The sequence below is a fragment of the Caretta caretta genome, chromosome 4 (genome assembly GCF_965140235.1).
Source record: "Caretta caretta isolate rCarCar2 chromosome 4, rCarCar1.hap1, whole genome shotgun sequence".
In the NCBI taxonomy this organism is placed as follows: domain Eukaryota; kingdom Metazoa; phylum Chordata; order Testudines; family Cheloniidae; genus Caretta; species Caretta caretta.
The window spans coordinates 147,977,416-147,997,146 of NC_134209.1; the positions used below are offsets into that span (position 1 = coordinate 147,977,416).

At 48.2% G+C, this 19,731-nt stretch overlaps 1 protein-coding gene across 1 annotated transcript in view; it reads right to left on the reverse strand.

Moving 5' to 3' along the window:
- The window catches only part of GFRA4 (GDNF family receptor alpha 4), a 131,065-nt gene extending 113,339 nt beyond the window's left edge, over positions 1-17,726 (reverse strand). The window contains exon 1 of the mRNA XM_048846398.2: positions 17,355-17,726. Coding sequence (XP_048702355.2) covers positions 17,355-17,394 — 40 coding nt within the window. The 5' untranslated portion in view covers positions 17,395-17,726. The remainder of the gene's footprint in view (positions 1-17,354) is intronic.
- Between the last annotated feature and the right edge of the window lie 2,005 nt (positions 17,727-19,731).

The window sequence follows — 19,731 nt, forward strand, 5'->3', positions numbered from 1 at the left end:
ATCGAAGTTATGCAACTTCAGCTACATGAATAACATAGCTGAAGTCAACGTACTTAGACCTACTCACTGGTGTCTTCACTGCTGTGAGTCGACTGCTGTCGCTCCCCCATCAACTCCACCTGAGCCTCTCGGGGCGGTGGAGTACAGGAGTCAACGGGAGAGTGCCTGGGGTCGATTTATTGCATCTAGACTCGACATGATAAATCGACCCCCGCTGGATCAATTGCTGCCTGCCAGTCCGGTGGGTTGTATAGACATACCCTAAGCCTGGCAAACTCACTACACCTAGCACACCACTTTCACAGTATTTAGCCATAAAGAATGTCATATGGGACCTTAAATCAAAGCTTGGATCACACTAGTCATTAGTATTGTTGTGAATTATACATACTGATGCTATGTAAGGAGTTGGGAGGGGGCGTGTGTGTGTTTGTGTACAGGAAAATACATTTGAGTCTGAATCGAAGCAGGGTTGACAAGCAGGTTTTGACCAGACGAAGGATGTATATTCACCTGTCTTTTTATCTTCACTGAGAAAGCAAAAAGGACAGTGCTTTTGGCATTCATGAAAGAGGGATCCCCGCCATGTTGGCTGGAGATGGTGAGAGACAGTCTCACCTAAAGCAAACTACTTCAGCCAAGGAATTAGCCTGTTAAAGCTAAATTTAGACTCCATAAAGCGTGTTACACTTTGTTTTATGTGTAGCCATTTGTTGCCATTATTATCCCGAGTCACTATCTTTTAAATCCAAGCCTTTAATAACAAATGTCTGATTGTTTTCACTATAACTATATCTCAGTGCTGCAATGTTCTCAAGAACGTGATCCTCAGCCGAATCAACCAGCTGGACTGTCCCCTGGGGGATCGCAAACCTGATACTTTCTGTAAGTGGCCAGTGGTGACGTGCTGGACGCTGCAGGAAGGGCTCTGAGGATCATCACGGACTTGCGCAGAGACAGCAAGGGCTGCAGAGGCCCGGAGGACAGTGCTTGTGGTGGCAAGGTGCCTCACAACCCTGCCTACCCCTGGAGATCCTCACATTAGGTCTGGGTTATACAAGTTTCAGGACAAAGGGATCTGTGGGAGCAGGCAGAGTTTACTCTCCACCTTGGTCTTGGAGTAGAGTCAACTCTTGAGGCAGAGCTGCTCCTTGGGAGCCAGGCATCATTATTGGGCTGAGCTATCTGGGAGAAGGGATTGCCCTGCATGTTGTTTGGCCATCTCTGGGAGGGTTGGGGTGGGGGCAGAGGAAGGGAGAATAAAATAAATTGCACTTGGAATATACCCTGACTCTGCACCAGGAAATATGCTTAGGGTGCAGCAAAACATAGCACTAATATTGCCTTTAAAATCATGAGATTTAAAAAAAAAAATCATTTGGACGTTCCTTTCCTGTGTGCTCTGAGCCCCTAGGGTGCACTTGGATGATGTTTTCAATCTTCCACCTGAAACAAGGGCTCCAACTGTAGATTGAAAAAAACCAAAAGGTGAAATGTTCTCAACCACAGGATGCCAGGAGCTGGGGCGTGAAGTAAACCAGCAATTAGTGTGAGACTCACAATTTATCAACATCAAGGAATTCATTCAAGAAGGATGGTGAGAAACTGTAGAGGGGTCAGAGAAGAGTCACGAGAATGAGGAAAAAGAAAAGGAGTACTTGTGGCACCTTAGAGACTAACAAATTAGGATTAGAAAACCTGCCTGATGGGGATAGACTCAAGGAGCTCAATTTGTTTACTTTTAAAAAGAGAAGGTTAAGGGGCGACTTGATCACAGTTTATGAGCACCTATCTGGGGAACAAATATTTGATAAGGGGCTCTTCAATATAGCCAAGAAAAGCAAAGTACTTCCAATGGCTGGGAGTTGAAGGTAAACAAATTCAGCTGGCGAAGAACGTGTACATTTTTAAATAGCAAGAATAATTAACCACTGGAAGAACTTAGCAAAGGTCATGGTGGATTCTCCATCACTGACCATTTTTAAATCAAGATAGGATGTTTTTTGAAAAGATCTGCCCTAGGAATTATTTTGGAGAAGTCCTATGGCCTGGGCTAAACAGGAGGTCAGACTAGATGATCACAGTTGTGCCTTCTGGCCTTAGCATCTATGAATCAAGGCAGGATCCTACGATGAAAAGTCATAAGAATGGCCACACTGGGTCAGACCAAAGATCCATCCAGCCCAGTATCCCGTCTACCGACAGTGGCCAATGCCAGGTGCCCCAGAGGGAGTGAACAAGTGATCTCTCTCTTGCCCTCCATCTCCACCCTCTGACAAACAGAGGCTAGGGACACCATTCCTTACCCATCCTGGCTAATAGCCATTAATGGACTTAACCTCCATGAATTTATCCAGTTCTCTTTCAAACCTTGTTATAGTCAAAGGCAGGGAGGGATGCTCTCCCCAAGCAAAGAGCACCAGGACAAAAGAACAAGTAGTCACCTGGAAAGTTTTCCTCCCACTGTGTGGGTGTCTATTTAGGTGGTAAGCTATTCAGGGCAGGGACTGTCTCTTACTCCATAGCTTTATAGTACCTGGCAGAATGGGGCCCTTATCTCAGATGATGCCTCTAGCTGCTAACATAACTGAAGTATAATTAAGTCCAAGACAAAAGCTGACCCTCAATTTCAGAGCCTCACAAGGCAAGAGGAAATTATTCCCTCACCCCCACTTTTATTTATGTCATGACATTTTCAGCGCTGTTTTGTTAATACCAAGTTTAATGCTCACATCAGCAGCTCTTTGGTGCTCAGCTGCCCACAGAAAACTGTTTCTTTCTTATTTTACTCGGTTTGTCACCACAGCAGCTGAGTGCTTCATTTCCAAGAGTTAAAAAAGATAATATCTAGATTACAGATGCCACCAGGAGAAAGAAAACCAGAAGCAGCCAGCTGAAGCCCAAAGACATAGGCCCACCGTGGTGCCTCAGACTGGGTTCGATTCCAGTTCTGAACTGCCAGGGGAGTGATTTGCGAAAGACTCATCTACTTGCTTCCCTTGCCCCATCCCTAGGGAATCTGAGCACCACCAGTACTCAAAGGCCTTACCTCTTTTCCTGGCACCCTAAGATGCCCAGACAACCCCATGACAACCAGGACATACCCGATAACTAACACGGGCAATTATTTTCTGCAGAGCCTTGGAAACTGAGAAGTCTGGAAAGGGTCTCCTGTTTAGTCAGGAAGCTTTATTATTATTGTGGTACTAGCCATTGGGTGCTGTACATACAGTGAGAGACAGTCCCTGCCCCCCAGAAGCTTATAATCTAAATAGATAAGGGTGGGAGGGGAAACATATACCAGGTTGGAAGCAGAGCTGAGAATACAAATCACTAGCCCACACTACCTCTTGGCCATTTTCACACACCCCTGGGGCTTGCTCTTCATTGTTTATAAAACAATGGGGGCTAAATTAATCTTTGCTGGTCCATAGCAGAAACAAAGGCATTAACACAAACTCCACCGGGCAATCTACAGCAGCTGAGTCTTACAACAGGCAAAATGCGATTGCAGTGAATGAATAATGGTGACTCTTGATCTGAATTACGTGCTTGGGCTTTTGTCTTCTTTGTAAAAACCCATTGGGATCCTTATGCCCTAAATCCCAGCCATTTAGCATCTGGACAATTTTAAAATCTTGTTGCCAAAGCTGACTGCTCTCCCCTCGGATTCAAACAATACTCTGCTGACAGCAGCGGTGAAAGAAAGATAAACCATTAAATTATACCTAGCGAGGGGACGTTGGAGGACCTGTCTCCATTCCCCCCACATCAATAAAACGGACACATGAGCTATAAACCAGCTGCACACACTTGAGTGTCCATGTCCCCTCCAACACATGTGGTTGTGGTTAGCGTAGTAAGTGATATTGCACAACCCTGTCAAAACACCCCCATGGTGCAAGTATTGGAAAGAGGAGAGATTTTTGCCGTTGGAGTCAATAAATCAAATACAACTATTTGTATTGTGCCTTTCATGCAAACTGCATCCCAGAAGGCTTTCAAGAGAAAGATGAATTATACGGTTACAGAGTTCGGTACGTAACGAATAATAGCAGCAGAAAAGAGAGAGGCGCTCAGAGCCACGCACCGAGAGAAAAAGAGATGTTTTCAGAGGTGAACGTAAAAGAGAGGAAGAGCAGAGGGGATACAGAATAGGATGGATTTTTGAACTGGTGGTGCCTGGCCCAGGAAAGAAAAGAAGAAAACAAACAGTTGTCACTTGAAACACTTAGTGAAACCGATGGAGCTATGATCATTTACACCCATTGAGGATCTGGCCCCATCTTTCCAAGCAGACTTTGGCATTTGATATATTAGAAGTCAGGAGGAAGGGGAAACTTTCACCTAAAAGTAAAATGGGGGGAGGGAGGGGGGTGGAGGAAGACTCGGCTGCTGGAGGAAGACTCGGCTGCTGGTCCATTGGAAAGACCATATGACGGTCATGCTTTCTCCCATGGCATCCCAGATGTGTGGAAGGAGCACCCTGTACATCGTCCTCCTTCAAATCCGACCTTCGAATTCACCTCTGCCCGGATGCCCACAATCATTCTAAACAGTCAGGCAGCTGGTGATCCCAATGATCTGACTGTTCTCTGTCTGCATCCCCCTTGTGTTTCTTGTCTGATACACAGATTGGAAGCTCCCTGGGGCAGGGACCATCTCTTTGTGTTGTGTTTGTGCAACACCATAGCACAATTGGGGATTGGAGCCCCTAGGTGTTCACACAAGCCAAATACTCAATAACAACAGTGACCAAGGAGACTAGGACTTAGGATACCAAGGCTCTATGCGTGGGCAACCGCTGCCACTGGCCTGCTGGGTGACCTTGGGCAAGCCACTCCACCTTTGTGTACCTCAGTTTCCCCATCTGTAACTTGTAAAGCGCTTTGAGCTGTGCTGGTGAAAAGAGCTAGGTACTGTTATAAAATGTTTCTCTGACATTTCCTGGAGGTCTGTCAATTTAATGTAACACACCCAAAACTAAGCTCCTGATCTTTCCTCCCAATCTCTCCTTCCTCTTTTTCTGTGTCCTTGCTGACATCACCATACTAAAATACAAACATAAAATTTTACTACATGTCCCCCTTTTGGCCCCTTAAGAACAATTCATCCTCACAAGACTTTCTCAGAGCATTGTGTCGTGACTGATAGAACCCATCTCCTACCTACCCGTGATCAACCTAGCTGGCCACTAGATTGATCCGGACTCTGGACTGGTAACTATAACATCAACTAGGGGGAGGGAGGGAGAGAGAGATAGAGAGAGAGTGTGAGTGTGTGTGTGTGAGATTGAATGCATATGCTAATTGTTGTATCTTCAATAAACGTGGCATATTGCCTTTCCCCCTAAAAACGATCCCGTGTGCTTCTTATGAGCATAACAGGAAGGCCCGTCACCAGGGCCTGCCACCCAGGGATTATCTTGCCCTGCTAGACTGGGTCTTTCTGAGGGGGATGGAGGTATCCATCTGCTGACCTGACACGGTGTCCTACCTGGCGCCCATGTTTGAGACATTACGGAAAGGTTGCCTCTCTGACCACTAACCCATGCTGTTCCTCCAGGTGGGCATTAATGCCACAGTCAGGTCTGACCCTGAGCAGATCAGCAGTGACAACAGGACTGTGGGAACAAGGGTGAAGGAGCCAGGGGCACAAGTGGTGTTCTCATCCATCCTCCTGGTTGAGGGCAAGGGCCCAGGCAGAGACACACGCATCCTGGAGATGAATGCATGGGTTCACAGATGGTGTTGATGGAAGGGTTGTGGCTTTGGAGGCTGTTCCAGGAAGGAGGACTGTTAGGAAGAGATGGGGTCCATCTGATCAAGAAGGAGAAGAGCATTTTCACGCACCGACTCAGTGAGGAGGGCTTTCAGCTAGGTGAAAAGGAGGCAGGAGACAAAAGTCCACAAGCAGATATAGGAAAATCTGACCTTAACGGGAGGGCTAGATGTTGGGGGGGGGGGGGGGGGGGGAGAAATGGAGAAGTGCAATAGGGTCATAGAAGCAACAAGGGGGATAACAGTGGGTAAATCGGCTCAACATCTTAGATGTCTATTCACAAATGCAAGGGGTGTGGGGAATAAGAAGGAAGAACTGGAAGCATTAGTACATATGCTAAATTACATACCACAGAGATTTAGTGGGAGAAATCTCATTACTGGACTATCAGTCCAGTAGCTTGTTCAAGAAGTATACGCAAGGTAAAAAGGGAGGACGTGTTGCATTATACATCAAGAATGTATACACTTGTTCTGAGGTCCAGACGGAGGTGAGAGACAGACCAGCTGAAAGTGTCTAGGTGAAGATAAAAGGGGGACTTTTCATGGCAGATGTCTGCTACAGACCACCAACTCAGGAAGAGGTGCCGGATAAGGCATTTCTAGAACAAACAGACATATCCAAAACGAGATCTGATAGTAACGGAGGACTTTAACTACCCAGACATCTGTTGGAAATGTGACATGGCAAAACCTAAAATGTCCAATACATTCTTGGAATGTACAGGGGACAACATTTTGTTTCAGAAAGTGGAGAGAGGGGTCAAGTACCGGCACACCGTACTATGGGGGGCAGCCATCTTAGAGTTGACTGACCAACAGGGATGTTGTGAATCTGAAGATTGAAGGCAATTTGGGTGAAATGGATCATGAAATGATAGATTTCATTATTCTAAGGAAAAGAAGGAGTGAGAACAGCAGAATAAGGACAATGGACTTAAAAAAAAAGAGCAGACTTTAACAAACTCAGCAAACTGGTAAGTAAGGGCCCATGGGAAGAAAATCTAAGGGGAAAAAGGAGCTCAGGAGAGATGGTGTTTTTTTAAAGAGACAATAATAAAGGCACCACAGCAAACTATCCCAATGTGAAAGAAAGAGAGGAAGAAGAGTAAGAGGCCACTATGGCTCAGTTAGGAGGTTTTTAATTACCTGAAAATCAAAAAGGAATCCTACAAAAAGTGGCAATATGGAGAAATAGCAAAGGAGGAGTACAAAATAATAGCACAAGCATGTAGGGACAAAATCAGAAAGGCTAAGGCACAAAATGGATTACACTAGCAAGGGACAGTAAAGGCAATAAGAAGAGGTTCTGTAAATACAGGAGGAGCAACAGAAAGACCAAAAGACCACTCTACTTAGTGTGGAAGGAGATCTAATAACGGATGACATCCAGAACACTGACCGTTTAATGCCTATTTTGCTTCAATCTTCACTAAAAAGGTTAATCACAACCAGATACTAAATACAATTAATATTAACAACAAGGGGGAAGAAATGCAAGGCAAAATAGGAAAATAATTGGCAAAGACTATTTAGATAAGTTAGATGTATTCAAATCTGCAGGGCCTAATGGAATTCACCCTAGGGTATTTAAGGAACTAGCTGAATCAGTCTCTAGCGATTATCTTCAGGAACTCATGGAGGATGGGGAGTTCCACAGGACTGGAGAAGGGCAAACGTACCTATCTTTAGAACACAGAGGACCCAGGAATTATAGACCAGTTAGTCAAACTTTAAAACCTGGAAAGATACTAGAACAAATTATGAATCAGTCAATTAATCTGTAAACACCCAGAGGATAAAAGGGTTAATAAGGAATAGGCAGCAGGGGCCCCAGGGGGCGGGGGCTGTTCTCAGCCCCCTTACCCCAGGCAGGTGGAGGGACCTGAGCTTCCTGGCCCAGCTGCGGCTTCTGGCTTGGCCAGGGGGCAGGTCCTCGGGAGGGAAGAGGAGGTGAACTGGTGGGGCGGGGCCTCACCCCCCACACTTTTAGGAAGACTCCATCACCCCTGGTGGGTGCACAACTGGTTGAAAGACCATGTTCAAAGAGAAGCGATCTATGGTTTGGTGTCAAACTGGGAGAACATATCTAGTGGAGTCCCACAGGGACTTGGATAATGACTCAGTTATTATTGATGACATGGATAATGACTTGGATAATGGAGTGGAGAGCATGCTTATAGCATTTGCGGATTATGTTAAGATGGAGGACAGGATTAGAATTGAAAATGATCTTGACAAATTGAAGAACTGGTCTGAAATCACCAAGATGAAATTCAATAAAGACAAGTGCAAAGCACTACACTTAAGAAGGAAAAATCAAATGCACAACCACAAAATGGGGAATAATTGGCTAGGCAGTAGTATTGCAAAGGATCTGGGGTTACAGAGGCACACACACTGAATGTGAGTCAACAATGTGATGCAATTGTGAAAAAGGCTAATGTCATTTTAGGATGTATTAACAGAAGTGTCGTATGTAAGACACGGGAGGTAACTGTCCCGCTTTACTCGGTGCTGGTGAGGCCTCAGTTGGAGTATTGTGGGGCCTAGAACTGGACACACTTTAGGAAAGATGTGGACAAATTGGAGAGAGTCCAGAGGAGAGCATCAACAATAATAAAAGATTTAGAAAACCTGGCCTATAAGGAAAGGGTAAAAAACCCTAGGCATGTTTAGTCTTGAGAAAAGAAGACTGAAGGGGGACCTGGTAACAGTCTGCAAATATGGAAAGGGCTGTTACAAAACGGACAGTGATCAGTTGTTCTCCATGTCCTCTGCAGGTAGGCCAAGAAATAAGTGGCTTAATCTGCGGCAAGAGAGATTTAGGTTGGATATTAGGAAAAATTCCTAATGATCAGGATAGTTAAGCTCTGGAACAGGCTTCCAAGGGAGGTTGTGGAATCCCCGTCATGGGAGGTTTTGAAGAACAGGTTGGGTACACCCCTGTCAGGGATGTTCTAGGTTTACTTGGTCCTGCTTCAGTTCAAGCAGCTACACTAAATAACCTCTTGAGGGTCCCTTTCAGCCCTACATTTCTATGATTCTATGACTCCCACAAGAAATCTACTGGCAATGATGGGGAGAGAGGGTGATAAAAATGTATCTTTGTATTTTTTAAAAATTATATTAAAATGTTATGTGTTCAGGAAAAAAAAAGTCTTATTAAATCAGTAAACCCATCCCCCAGCAAGTGCAGGATGCAAAACGCAGATATAAGAATGTACCAGATGTTAAACTGATGCTCCACTTGATTTCAGCCAAAAGGAAGAATTTATATAGACCTTCATGCCTTGGTGCTCAATGAAGGCCTGATTCAAAGCTCATTGAAGTCAACTGCAGTCATTCTCTCCACTTCTTTGGGATTCAGATCAGGGCCTAAGTCACAAGCATGTCATCGTCCTTTCCCCCCCTCTTTCCCTTAGATGTCCATGAGTTAGGGGTGGGGATAGCTCAGTGGTTTGAGCATTGGCCTGCTAAACCCAGGGTTGTGAGTTCCATCCCTTAGGGGGCCATTTAGGGATCTGGGGCAAAAATTGGGGATTGGTCCTGCTTTGAGCAGGGGGGTTGGACTAGATGACCTCCTGAGGTCCCTTCCAACCCTGATATTCTATGAGTCTCAACTCAACGGCAGTCCTGTCCTTCAGTGTCCTACGACAGAACCTCCAAAGAGCACTGGGGGGAGAAGAGAGGCACCAAAGATACCGAGACTAATGGGAGGATTTGTTTGCAAAGTTTCCCCGCAGAATTTGAGAGGAAAATCAGGGTCAAAACGCTATTGGGGCGTGTTCTAAACCAGGCAAGTGAACAGACTCATGCTGAAGCTCACTGTGGGGCAGGTGTGCTCAATATACCATCTTTGGCAGAGACACAGCAGGCAGGGACCAAGAGGAGGCATAAGGATGCTTTTACACCTATGTAGTTAGTCCCTCCAGGTTCAAATTCAGACAGTCTGGTGGGGAAACGTTAGGGAAGCTCAAACGACCCGTTTGAAGTAGTTGTCCTTTAGAGAGCTCAAAATGTTAAGATGTTAACATGGATGTTAAGAGTAACAAGAAGGGTTTCTTCAGGTATGATGGCAAGAAGAAGAAAGCCAAGGAAAGTGTGGGCCCCTTATTAAATGAGGGAGGCAACCAAGTGACAGAGGATGTGGAAAAAGCTAATGTACTCAATGCTTTTTTTGCCTCTGTCTTCACGAACAAGGTCAGCTCCCAGACTACTGCATTGGGCAGCACAGCATGGGGAGGAGGTGGCCAGCCCTCTGTGAAGGAAGAAGTGGTTCAGGACTATTTAGAAAAACTGGATGTGCACAAGTCCATGGGGCCGGATGCGTTGCATCCAAGAGTGCTAAAGGAATTGGCAGATGTGATTGCAGAGCCATTGGCCATTATCTTTGAAAACTCATGGCAATCGGGGGAAGTCCCGGAAGATTGGAAAAAGGCTAATGTAGTGCCCATCTTTAAAAAAGGGAAGAAGGATGATCCTGGGAACTACAGGCCAGTCAGCCTCACCTCAGTCCCCAGAAAAATCATGGAGCAGGTCCTCAAGGAATCAATTCTGAAGCACTTAGACGAGAGGAAAGTGATCAGGAACAGTCAGCATGGATTCACCAAGGGAAAGTCATGCCTGACTAATCTAATTGCCTTCTATGATGAGATAACTGGTTCTGTGGATGAAGGGAAAGCAGTGGACGTGTTATTCCTCGACTTTAGCAAAGCTTTTGACACGGTCTCCCACAGTATTCTTGTCAGCAAGTTAAAGAAGTATGGGCTGGATGGATGCACTACAAGGTGGGTAGAAAGCTGGCTAGATTGTCGGGCTCAATGGGTAGTGATCAATGGCTCCATGTCTAGTTGGCAGCCGGTATCTAGTGGAGTGCCCTATGGGTCAGTCCTGGGGCCGGTTTTGTTCAATATCTTCATAAATGATCTGGAGGATGGTGTGGATTGCACCCTCTGCAAGTTTGCGGATGACACTAAACTGGGAGGAGTGATAGATACGCTGGAGGGTAGGGATACAGAGGGACCTAGACAAATTGGAGGATTGGGCCAAAAGAAATCTGATGAGGTTCAACAAGGACAAGTGCAGAGTTCTGCACTTAGGACGGAAGAATCCCATGCACCGCTACAGACTAGGGGCCGAATGGCTCGGCAGCAGTTCTGCAGAGAAGGACCTAGGGGTGACAGTGGATGAGAAGCTGGATATGAGTCAACAGTGTACCCTTGTTGTCAAGAAAGCCAATGGCATTTTGGGGTGTTTAAGTAGGGGCACTGCCAGCAGATTGAGGGACGTGATCGTTGCCCTCTATTCGACATTGGTGAGGCCTCATCTGGAGTACTGTGTCCAGGTTTGGGCCCCACACTACAAGAAGGATGTGGAGAAATTGGAGAGAGTCCAGTGAAGGGCAACAAAAATGATTAGGGGACTGGAACAAATGACTTATGAGGAGAGGCTGAGGGAACTGGGAGTGTTTAGTCTACAGAAGAGAAGAATGAGGGAGGATTTGATAGCTGCTTTTAACTACCTGAAAGGTGGATCCAAAGAGGATGGATCTAGACTATTCTCAGTGATAGCAGATGACAGGACAAGGAGTAATGGTCTCAAGTTGCAGTGGGGGAGGTTTAGGTTGGATATTAGGAAAAACCTTTTTCACTAGGAGGGTGGTGAAATACTGGAATGCGTTACCGAGGGTGGTGGTGGAATCCCCTTCCTTAGAAGTTTTTAAGGTCAGGCTTGACAAAGCCCTGGCTGGGATGATTTAGTTGGGATTGGTCCTGCTCTGGGCAGGGGGTTGGACTAGATGGCTTCCAGAGGTCCCTTCCAACTCTGTTATTCTATGATTCTATGAAAATTAGGGCTCCCTTCACAGCTCTACATACGCTTAAAACAACAACAACAAAGCAGAACCCCCCCCCCCAGGTATTTCAGTCTGCTAGACTTGAGAAAAACAATAGTCTAGTTTGACTGAGCTTGTGGCGGGCTCCAAGAAATCCTGAGTTTTAATCCTGGCCCTGCCACCTTCTTGATGAAGTCATTTAAGCTAGGATTCTCAAAAGACAATAAGGGAGTTAGGTGCTGGACTATGTGCCTCAGTTTCTCACCTATAAAAGGGGATATTGGTAATTATACACCCATGGGGTGTACTGTTGAAGCTAAATTACTTAGTCCGTGTCCCAAAGATCTTACGATCTATCTTGTTGTTCTGTGTTTGTGCAGCGCCTAACAAAATGGGATCCTGGCCCACGACAGGGACTCCGAGAGTAAGTCTACACAGCAAAGAAAACCCTGTGGCTGGCCCATGCCTGCCGACTCAGGCTCCCGGGGCTCATGCTGCAGGGTTGTTCCGTTGCTGTGGAGACTTCCAGTCTTGGGCTGCAGCCCGGGCTCCAGGGTCCCTGCGAGGTGGGAAAGTCCCAGAGCTCGGGCTCCAGCCAAGCCCAGAAGTCTACACAGCAATGAAATGGTCCCGCCGCCGCAGTCTAGTGTCTAGTTGATGTGTAGACACACTCCTAGGTGCAAGAGTGAGGGAAGCTCCCAAAAAGTGGGGTGGCACTGGTGCCCAAACCGTGGCCCCCGCCACCCCTTCTTCTGAGGCCTTGCTCCTGCACACCACCCCTTCCCCCCAAGCCTCCGCCCTCATGCCACCCCTTCTCCCCGCCCCCCAAGACCTCGCCTCCCACTCGCTCCTCTCTTCGCCCCCTAGGGTGACCAGACAGCAACTGTGAAAAATTAGGACGGGGGGGTGGGAAGTAATAGGCACCTATATAAGACAAAGCCCCAACTATTGGGACTGTCCCTATAAAAATCGGGACATCTGGTCACCCTAACACCCCTGCCCCATTACTCACCCTTGAAGCCGGTAAAAAGTGGGAGGGCATAGCCCCTCACCCTTTTAAAAGTGATGGGGCCATGGCCCCCTGGCCCACACTGTTCCAGCACCCCTGCCTATGTGCTATCACTGTACAAATAACAACATCAATTGTCACCGATGACAAAATTCCAGGTGAAATTGGTAAAACTTCCATTGGCTTCAGTGGGGTCTAGATTTCACCCCCAGTCTGTAAAAGGCTTTGAAATCCTTTGTAGGGAAGGTGCTATAGAAGAATAGGTGCTACTGTTAGTAGAGATGGTCAAAAATGTAAGTATATTCACAGAAAAATGAGAAAAATTAACTTTGGGGTTTTTTTTAAAAATTTGTAGTGAAATTTCCCACTATATTTTATGGAGTGGAGGGTGGGAAAAAAAACCCCAATTCTTTTTCATTTTTTACACTAGAGAAGGGGGCATCAAAAAACAAAAGTGTTTTTTTCACCCTCAGAAGAAAATAAGGAGTGCTGAAAAAAAAATCTCTTTTTTCTTCATTTTTTAAATTCAAACTTCATCAAAAAGCCGAAAATTTCAGATACAAGGAAAAATATTGTGAAAATTTTCATTCGGTCAGAAAAGGCATTTCTCTCCATGAAAAGTACTTTGATTAACATGTGTCAGGTCTAAAGATCAGTTGTTATTTAAGGCAGTGCAGCCCCGGGGAAATCTTCTCCCAGGGCAGAGTACACACCACCACATTTCCCTGGATTTGGGGGTCTTTTCACAAGTCAGAATTGTGGTACTGTCTGAGGGCAGCCTGCTGATCTGGATGTTTTAAACCTTATGCAGTTCTGACAGTCATTGAGAAACGTAAGTATAAGGTGCACATTAATATGCAATCAATGGATTGTTTCTGTCAAAGCTGAGCTGGGTGTTGCTGACAAACGCAATCATTTTTGTAGCGTTCCAATTCCACTCCCCCCCACAGACATACACACATATGGTTTCTCAAGAGCTTTTTGTGCTTTCCCTGGGATTTGAGTTCCTATCACAGGTAAGAAGCAGCAAGAGGATCAGCCGTCTCTGTGTCTGATTGCGGCTGCGATTAATCTGCAGGAAACATACGCCAACAAATTATATTAAGTACCAAGCACAATAAAACTTGCCAGGTAAACACTTCACTACCAGACAGTGGAAAGGTTTCCTCCCAGCTGCCACTTCACGGTCCCACGGTATATCATTAATAGAGGTGACTTGTAATGGTCTGGAACCGCATCTGGGCCTGATGGAGACTTCACAGTGGAAAGGGGCTATTTCCAACTCCCATCCCCCAACATTTCACCCTTTTCATTTCAGTTTCATGACCATCATTACATTAATTACTTATTAAGTATAATCAGTATTGTGACAAACATCTACTCGGCTCTTTACAAATAAGCCTGCAGATGAGGGTCATAAACTCTTTTCATTAGGCACTAAACAGGATCCTGCACTCTAAATATTTTAATAAAATTAATTAATGATACTCTGCCCTTCTATAGCACCAGTCATCCAAAGATCCTAAAGCTCTTTAAATGTTAAATAAACCTCACCATTTCCTTACTCTATCCATTAAAAAGCTGGAAAAACCGAGGCACCAAGAGATTAAATGGGTCAGTTACAGGTTCATAGAATCTCAGGGTTGGAAGGGACCCCAGGAGGTCATCTAATCCAACCCCCTGCTCAAAGCAGGACCAATCCCCAATTTTTGCCCCTGTCCCTAAATGGCCCCCTCAAGGATTGAACTCTCAACCCTGGGTTTAGCAGGCCAATGCTCAAACCACTGAGCTATCCCTCCCCCCAAAAGGGAGTGATGAGGGTGGGATAAATGGTTCTAGAATGGGACCCAGGAATCCTGACAAAGTCTTACGTCCTAGAAACAATCCCACCAATGTTTGCCCCATTTTTTCTTACACGGAGCAGTGTCACTTGACCAAACAAAGGGCATGTACTTGACTAATAACATCTCACCACATGCCTGATTTCAACAAACACAGAGAACCTGAGAATTATCACAGGAATTGTTGGGTATAGTTTGAAAGATGATCTTTTCATGCTATATGTGTACAGTGCCTAGCACAATGGAGCCCTGATCTCTGACAGGTGTGATCACAAGACAAATATTAATTAATAATCATAATAATTACAAAGAGTCAAACACTTCTACCAGTGAAAAATATCTATACTCTCGCGTGAATTTTAGCTCATGAGGACAGCCTTCCCTAAGATTATCCCACAGGGAATTACATTGACCAGTGACCCCAGCCGGGGCAAATATCAGTTCAAAGGAGAAAAGGTCATTTTGATCTTCCTTTTGAGCTTCTCTCTCTCTCTACACCAAAGGGGCAAATGCCAAGGTGCGAAAGCCAGCTGATAATGGCTAAGGTTGCAACTCTGACCTTTGGCAATTGTCTTTCGTGTGTGGTGAAACCTGCTAACCTACGTCACATACTCAGAGATCTGTTCTTTTTAAAAGCCCTTTTCTATTAGTGCAGGTTAATATTACTCCAGGAGCCTTATGTGAGAGTAAACGTCAAGGAAGGTGGCACCTTTAGGTGCAGTGTTACCTTCCTTCACTTTCTATACTGCATGCACATCACAGAATATATTCTAAACTGTAAATAAAACTGTATTGTTCCCAACCCATGACCTACCCTGGGTTTAACTTGTAGATAAACACTGCATGTGTATTTACATGAAATGACCACACTGTACCTTTAACTGTTGCCTTGCTGTATGGAGATTAGCTGGAGTTAGGCAGGCACTGTGGTGATGGGAACTGAAGAGGAACACCTGCTACTAGGGACATCTAGAATTTTTGTTGGCTCAGAGAAAAGGTAAAAGGAATCACCTGGTAGTGTAACAATTCATGGTCTAAGGAATTTTCTTTTAGAAACTATTTTTGTCTTTAAAATGAGACACTGTCCCACCCTGACATCAGAGACTCAGGGGAAATAAATGATTAGGACATCTGGTCCATTCCCACCGGACAGTGCAAGATTTTTCCCTCCAGTATTTGCTAGTACTCCGTCCCCTCTACTTCTTAAAATCGCAAGCAACAAGGCTCTCTCTCCCTCTCCTCCTTCGCTTCCTTGCAACGTACAACACAAGAATAGTGCCACAAACAAAATAAATGCTTAGTGTCTTGGACATTCTTGGTTCAGGGCTTTTTTAAGTGCAGTCCCATTCTTCACTGGGTTAAAGGGGAGACATTTTCTTACAATATAGAAGCCGCACGTTTACAAAAAAAACCAACAAAAACGATGAAGCATGAGAGTAATTGCACAGTGCGGATAGCAGCTAAAGTGAGAGGGCAATCCAGAGAGCTAAGCGACTGACATCTTTAGCTGCTGTGCACCTAAAGCTGGAGTTTGGACAGTCCCTGGTATTCAGTCTCTGTGCTACCGGCTGGTTTCAGTTGCCAAAACAAATCACATCGCATTTAATTCTTTTTAGCAGCATCTCTTCAGCGCCTCAAAAAAAGCCCAAAAACCAAAACACAAGAACAAAAAACACCTTTTCTGTCTCCAGTAACACAAAAAGCATGCTTGGTTCCCAATGTGGCATCATGTTTTTAATCTACTTGGTGCATGGTTTGAGGCCATTCACTGTATCCTAGTGCTTAGCAGCAGCGTCCAGCAGTACTTGCTAAATCTGCCCCCAAAGATCACAGGAAAACAAACACACATTACAGTACAAGGAGAACATCTACCCCTCTTTCTCTCCAGTCCAAGAGACTTGAGACGATGCAGACTTCAATGATCTAGAAAGGTTTTTAGAAACCCCTGCAGATAATCCCCCAGGTGCAACTCAAACAAATGTTGGAAATAAACTCTGTACAATTCCACTATGAAAATGTTACATGTCCACATTTCAAATTTAAGGCTATATACTCACTAGGGCAGACCCCCAGTTGCACATTGGAGCTATGACAATCTACACCAGCCAAAGATCTATTCTATTGGGGTCTACTTGGGGGGGGGGGGGCAGAAAATTGATTTCACAGGTTGGGGAATCTGAAATCTTGTTTTATATTCCAGAGTCCCTTCTACTAGTTTGGGGCATTGAATGAGTTAGAGGGGATCGTCAAAATCTTCTAAAGAGCCAAGGTTTTATCCTGTGTGGTACCTTATCACTGAAGAAGCATCATGTGGATTTAAAAACGGGATTAAAGATTTCCCGGGATAACAAGACTATCTAGGGTTAGAACCGTAAATATTAAACATAAACACTCATCTTGGACCAGATACAAACCCTCCACGGCGCAAGCCAGCCACTGACTAACGAGATTTGGGGGAAAGGCTACCCCAGAACTGCGACCTTCCTCGGATTCATCCGGCCCTGCCCACGGGCAGCCCCAGACTAGCTGGACCCCTGCTCTGACCCAGTCTGGCGTCTCCTACATCCAGAGCCCTGGGACCCCATCCCACATGGCCTTTAAACGGCAGCCCTGCCCCAGAAGCGGAGGGAAACGCCGAGAGAAAAGCCCGCTCGGTTTCCAGCCCGCACACGCTCCCCTGCTCTGCCCCCAGCGAGGGAGCGGAGCACCCCAAAGGCCAGTCCCAGCCCGCCCCCGGAAAGTTGGCTCCGCTCTTTCAAAGCGAAGCAACCCGAGGGGAAGGGGACCGACCCCCCGCCAGCCAAGGGCCCGGCCCGTCTCGCCCTTACAGCCGAGGGCAGAGGGTCCGCGATGAAGCCGGGCTCCGAGCAGGGGCTTCCGCGACTCACCTGCGAGGATCAGCATGACAAAGTAGCAGATCCCCCTCATCCTATTGACTCTGGGCAGACCCGGGGCTGGGGGAGGCGGCTTCGGTTCGCACCCCCGGGGGGCTCGAGCAGGCGCTGCAAGGCTGGGGAGGGCTAATCCCCCCTGGGCAGCCCCCTCTCTGCAGGGAAGGGAGCGCTGGCCGGCAGGGACCCCGGGTCCTGCTGGGGCATGGTCCCCCCCTGCGCCCCGCTCTCCGCTGCGAGCCGGCTGCTCCCGGGGGCCGGGCTGGGCTCCACGCCGGGCCAGCCCGGGAGCCGGGCAGGGGCGGCCTTTGCAAACTTCTCCCGGGGAGGGGCGGCGCGGGGGGGAGGCTGGCTCGCCTGCCCGGGCGGGGCGGGGCGCTGCGGGGCAGGAGGGTCTCCCCGCCGCGGGGTGGGGGCGCTCCGCGGGCTGCCGGCCGCTGCCACCGCCGCCGCTCCGGCTGGGCAGGGAGAAGCGGGGAGAGGCTTAAAGGCGCAGCAGCGCCGCTCCTCCTCCACCCCCCCACCCCCCCGCTCCCGTGGGGCACCGGATCCTGCTCGGCCCCCTCCCCGTGGGGCACCGGATCCTGCTCGGCCCCCTCCCCTCCCCCCCGTGGGGCACCGGATCCTGCTCGGCCCCCCTCCCCTCCCCTCCCCTCCCCTCTCCCCCCGTGGGGCACCGGATCCTGCTCGGCCCCCTCCCCTCCCCCCCCGTGGGGCACCGGATCCTGCTCGGCCCCCTCCCCTCCCCTCCCCTCTTCCCCCGTGGGGCACCGGATCCTGCTCTCCCCCCATGGGGCATTGGAGCCGAGCTCTGCCTCCTCCCCTCCCCTCGTCCCCCGTGGGGCACCGGATCCTGCTCTGCCCCCTCCCCTCCCCTCTCCCCCCGTGGGGCACCAGATCCTGCTCTGCCCTCTCCCCTCCCCTCTCCCCCCCGTGGGGCACCGGATCCTGCTCTGCCCCCTCCCCTCTCCCCCCGTGGGGCACCGGATCCTGCTCTGCCCCCCCTCCTATGGGGCATCGGAGCCGAGCTCTGCCTCCTCCCCTCCCCACCGTGGGGCTCCGGATCCTGCTCTGCCCCCTCCCCTCCCCTCCCCCCTGTGGGGCGTTGCCCACTTGCTCTGAGGCCCCTCCCCACAAGGGCTTTGAGCTCCCCCCTCCCTCCTTCAGCGATCTCCCTTTCCACCCCTCTGAAAGGAAACACACACAGCCAGTTGCCCCCTGTGAGCCTCCAGCCCATTTCCCCATGAGCCCCCTGCCCAGCCTTCCTCCTTAAGCAGCCTCCCTTGTCCCCATCAGCCCCCCTCTCTGTAGTCCCTGGGGCTACATCTTCTGTGAGCCCCCGTCTTCGTGATCTCCAGACCACGTCCTCCAGGAGCCCCCATCTTGTCCTCATGAATCCCCAGCTACTTGATCCCCAGCCCACATTCTCCATGAATCCCCATCTCATCCCCATGAATCCCCATCACCGTGAGCTCCAGACCCCGTCCTCCAAGAGCCCCCAGGCCACATCGTCCATGAACCCTCCACCCATCTCTGTAGCCCCCAGGCCACATCCTTCATGAGCTCCCCATCTCCGTGATCTCCAGACAAGATCCTCCAAGAGTGCCCATCTTGTCCCCATGAACCCCCATCTACAGGACCCCTAGGCCACATCCTCTACTGATCCCTTGGCTGCATCCCCATGAACCTCCTGTCTTTGTAGCCCCCAGGCCAAATTCTTCATGAATCCCCGCATCTTCATGATCCTCAGCCCACGTCCTCCATGAGCCCCCTTGGCCCCAGCTCATCCCCATGAGCCCCCAGTCCACATGACCCCCAGACCTCATTCTCCACGAGCCCCCTTCCCTCCGTCTTGTCCCCATGAAACCCAGTCTATATGATCCCCAGATCATATCCTCCATGAGCCCCTTGCCTCCTGTCTCATCCCCATGAGCCCTTCCCCCCCATCTACATGACCCCTGGGCCAAGTCCTCCATGAGACCTTCATCTGTGTGACCCCCAAGGCATGTCATCCGACTCCTCCATGAGCCTCTTCACTGCTTTAGACCTCATGGCATGCCCCTGTGGGCCTCTCTCCATCTCCTTTAGCCTCATGCGATGATTCTCATGGCCTTGAAGGTGACCTCCATAGGGGAAAAGTCTGTGCCTTTTTTCAGAGTGGTCTACAGCACTTTCCATCCTTGTCTCCTAAAGTCCTTTACAATGCTGAGTCAGTAACAGGCACCTGCTCATTGAATTGGAGATAAGGCTACAGCACAGAATAGATAGACCAACCTAGGCACAAAGAGGTGAAGGGACTTGCCCAAGTTCACACAGCAAGTCAGTGGTAGCATCAGGACTAGAGCCAAGTTCTCCTCATTCCCAGTTCAGTGAC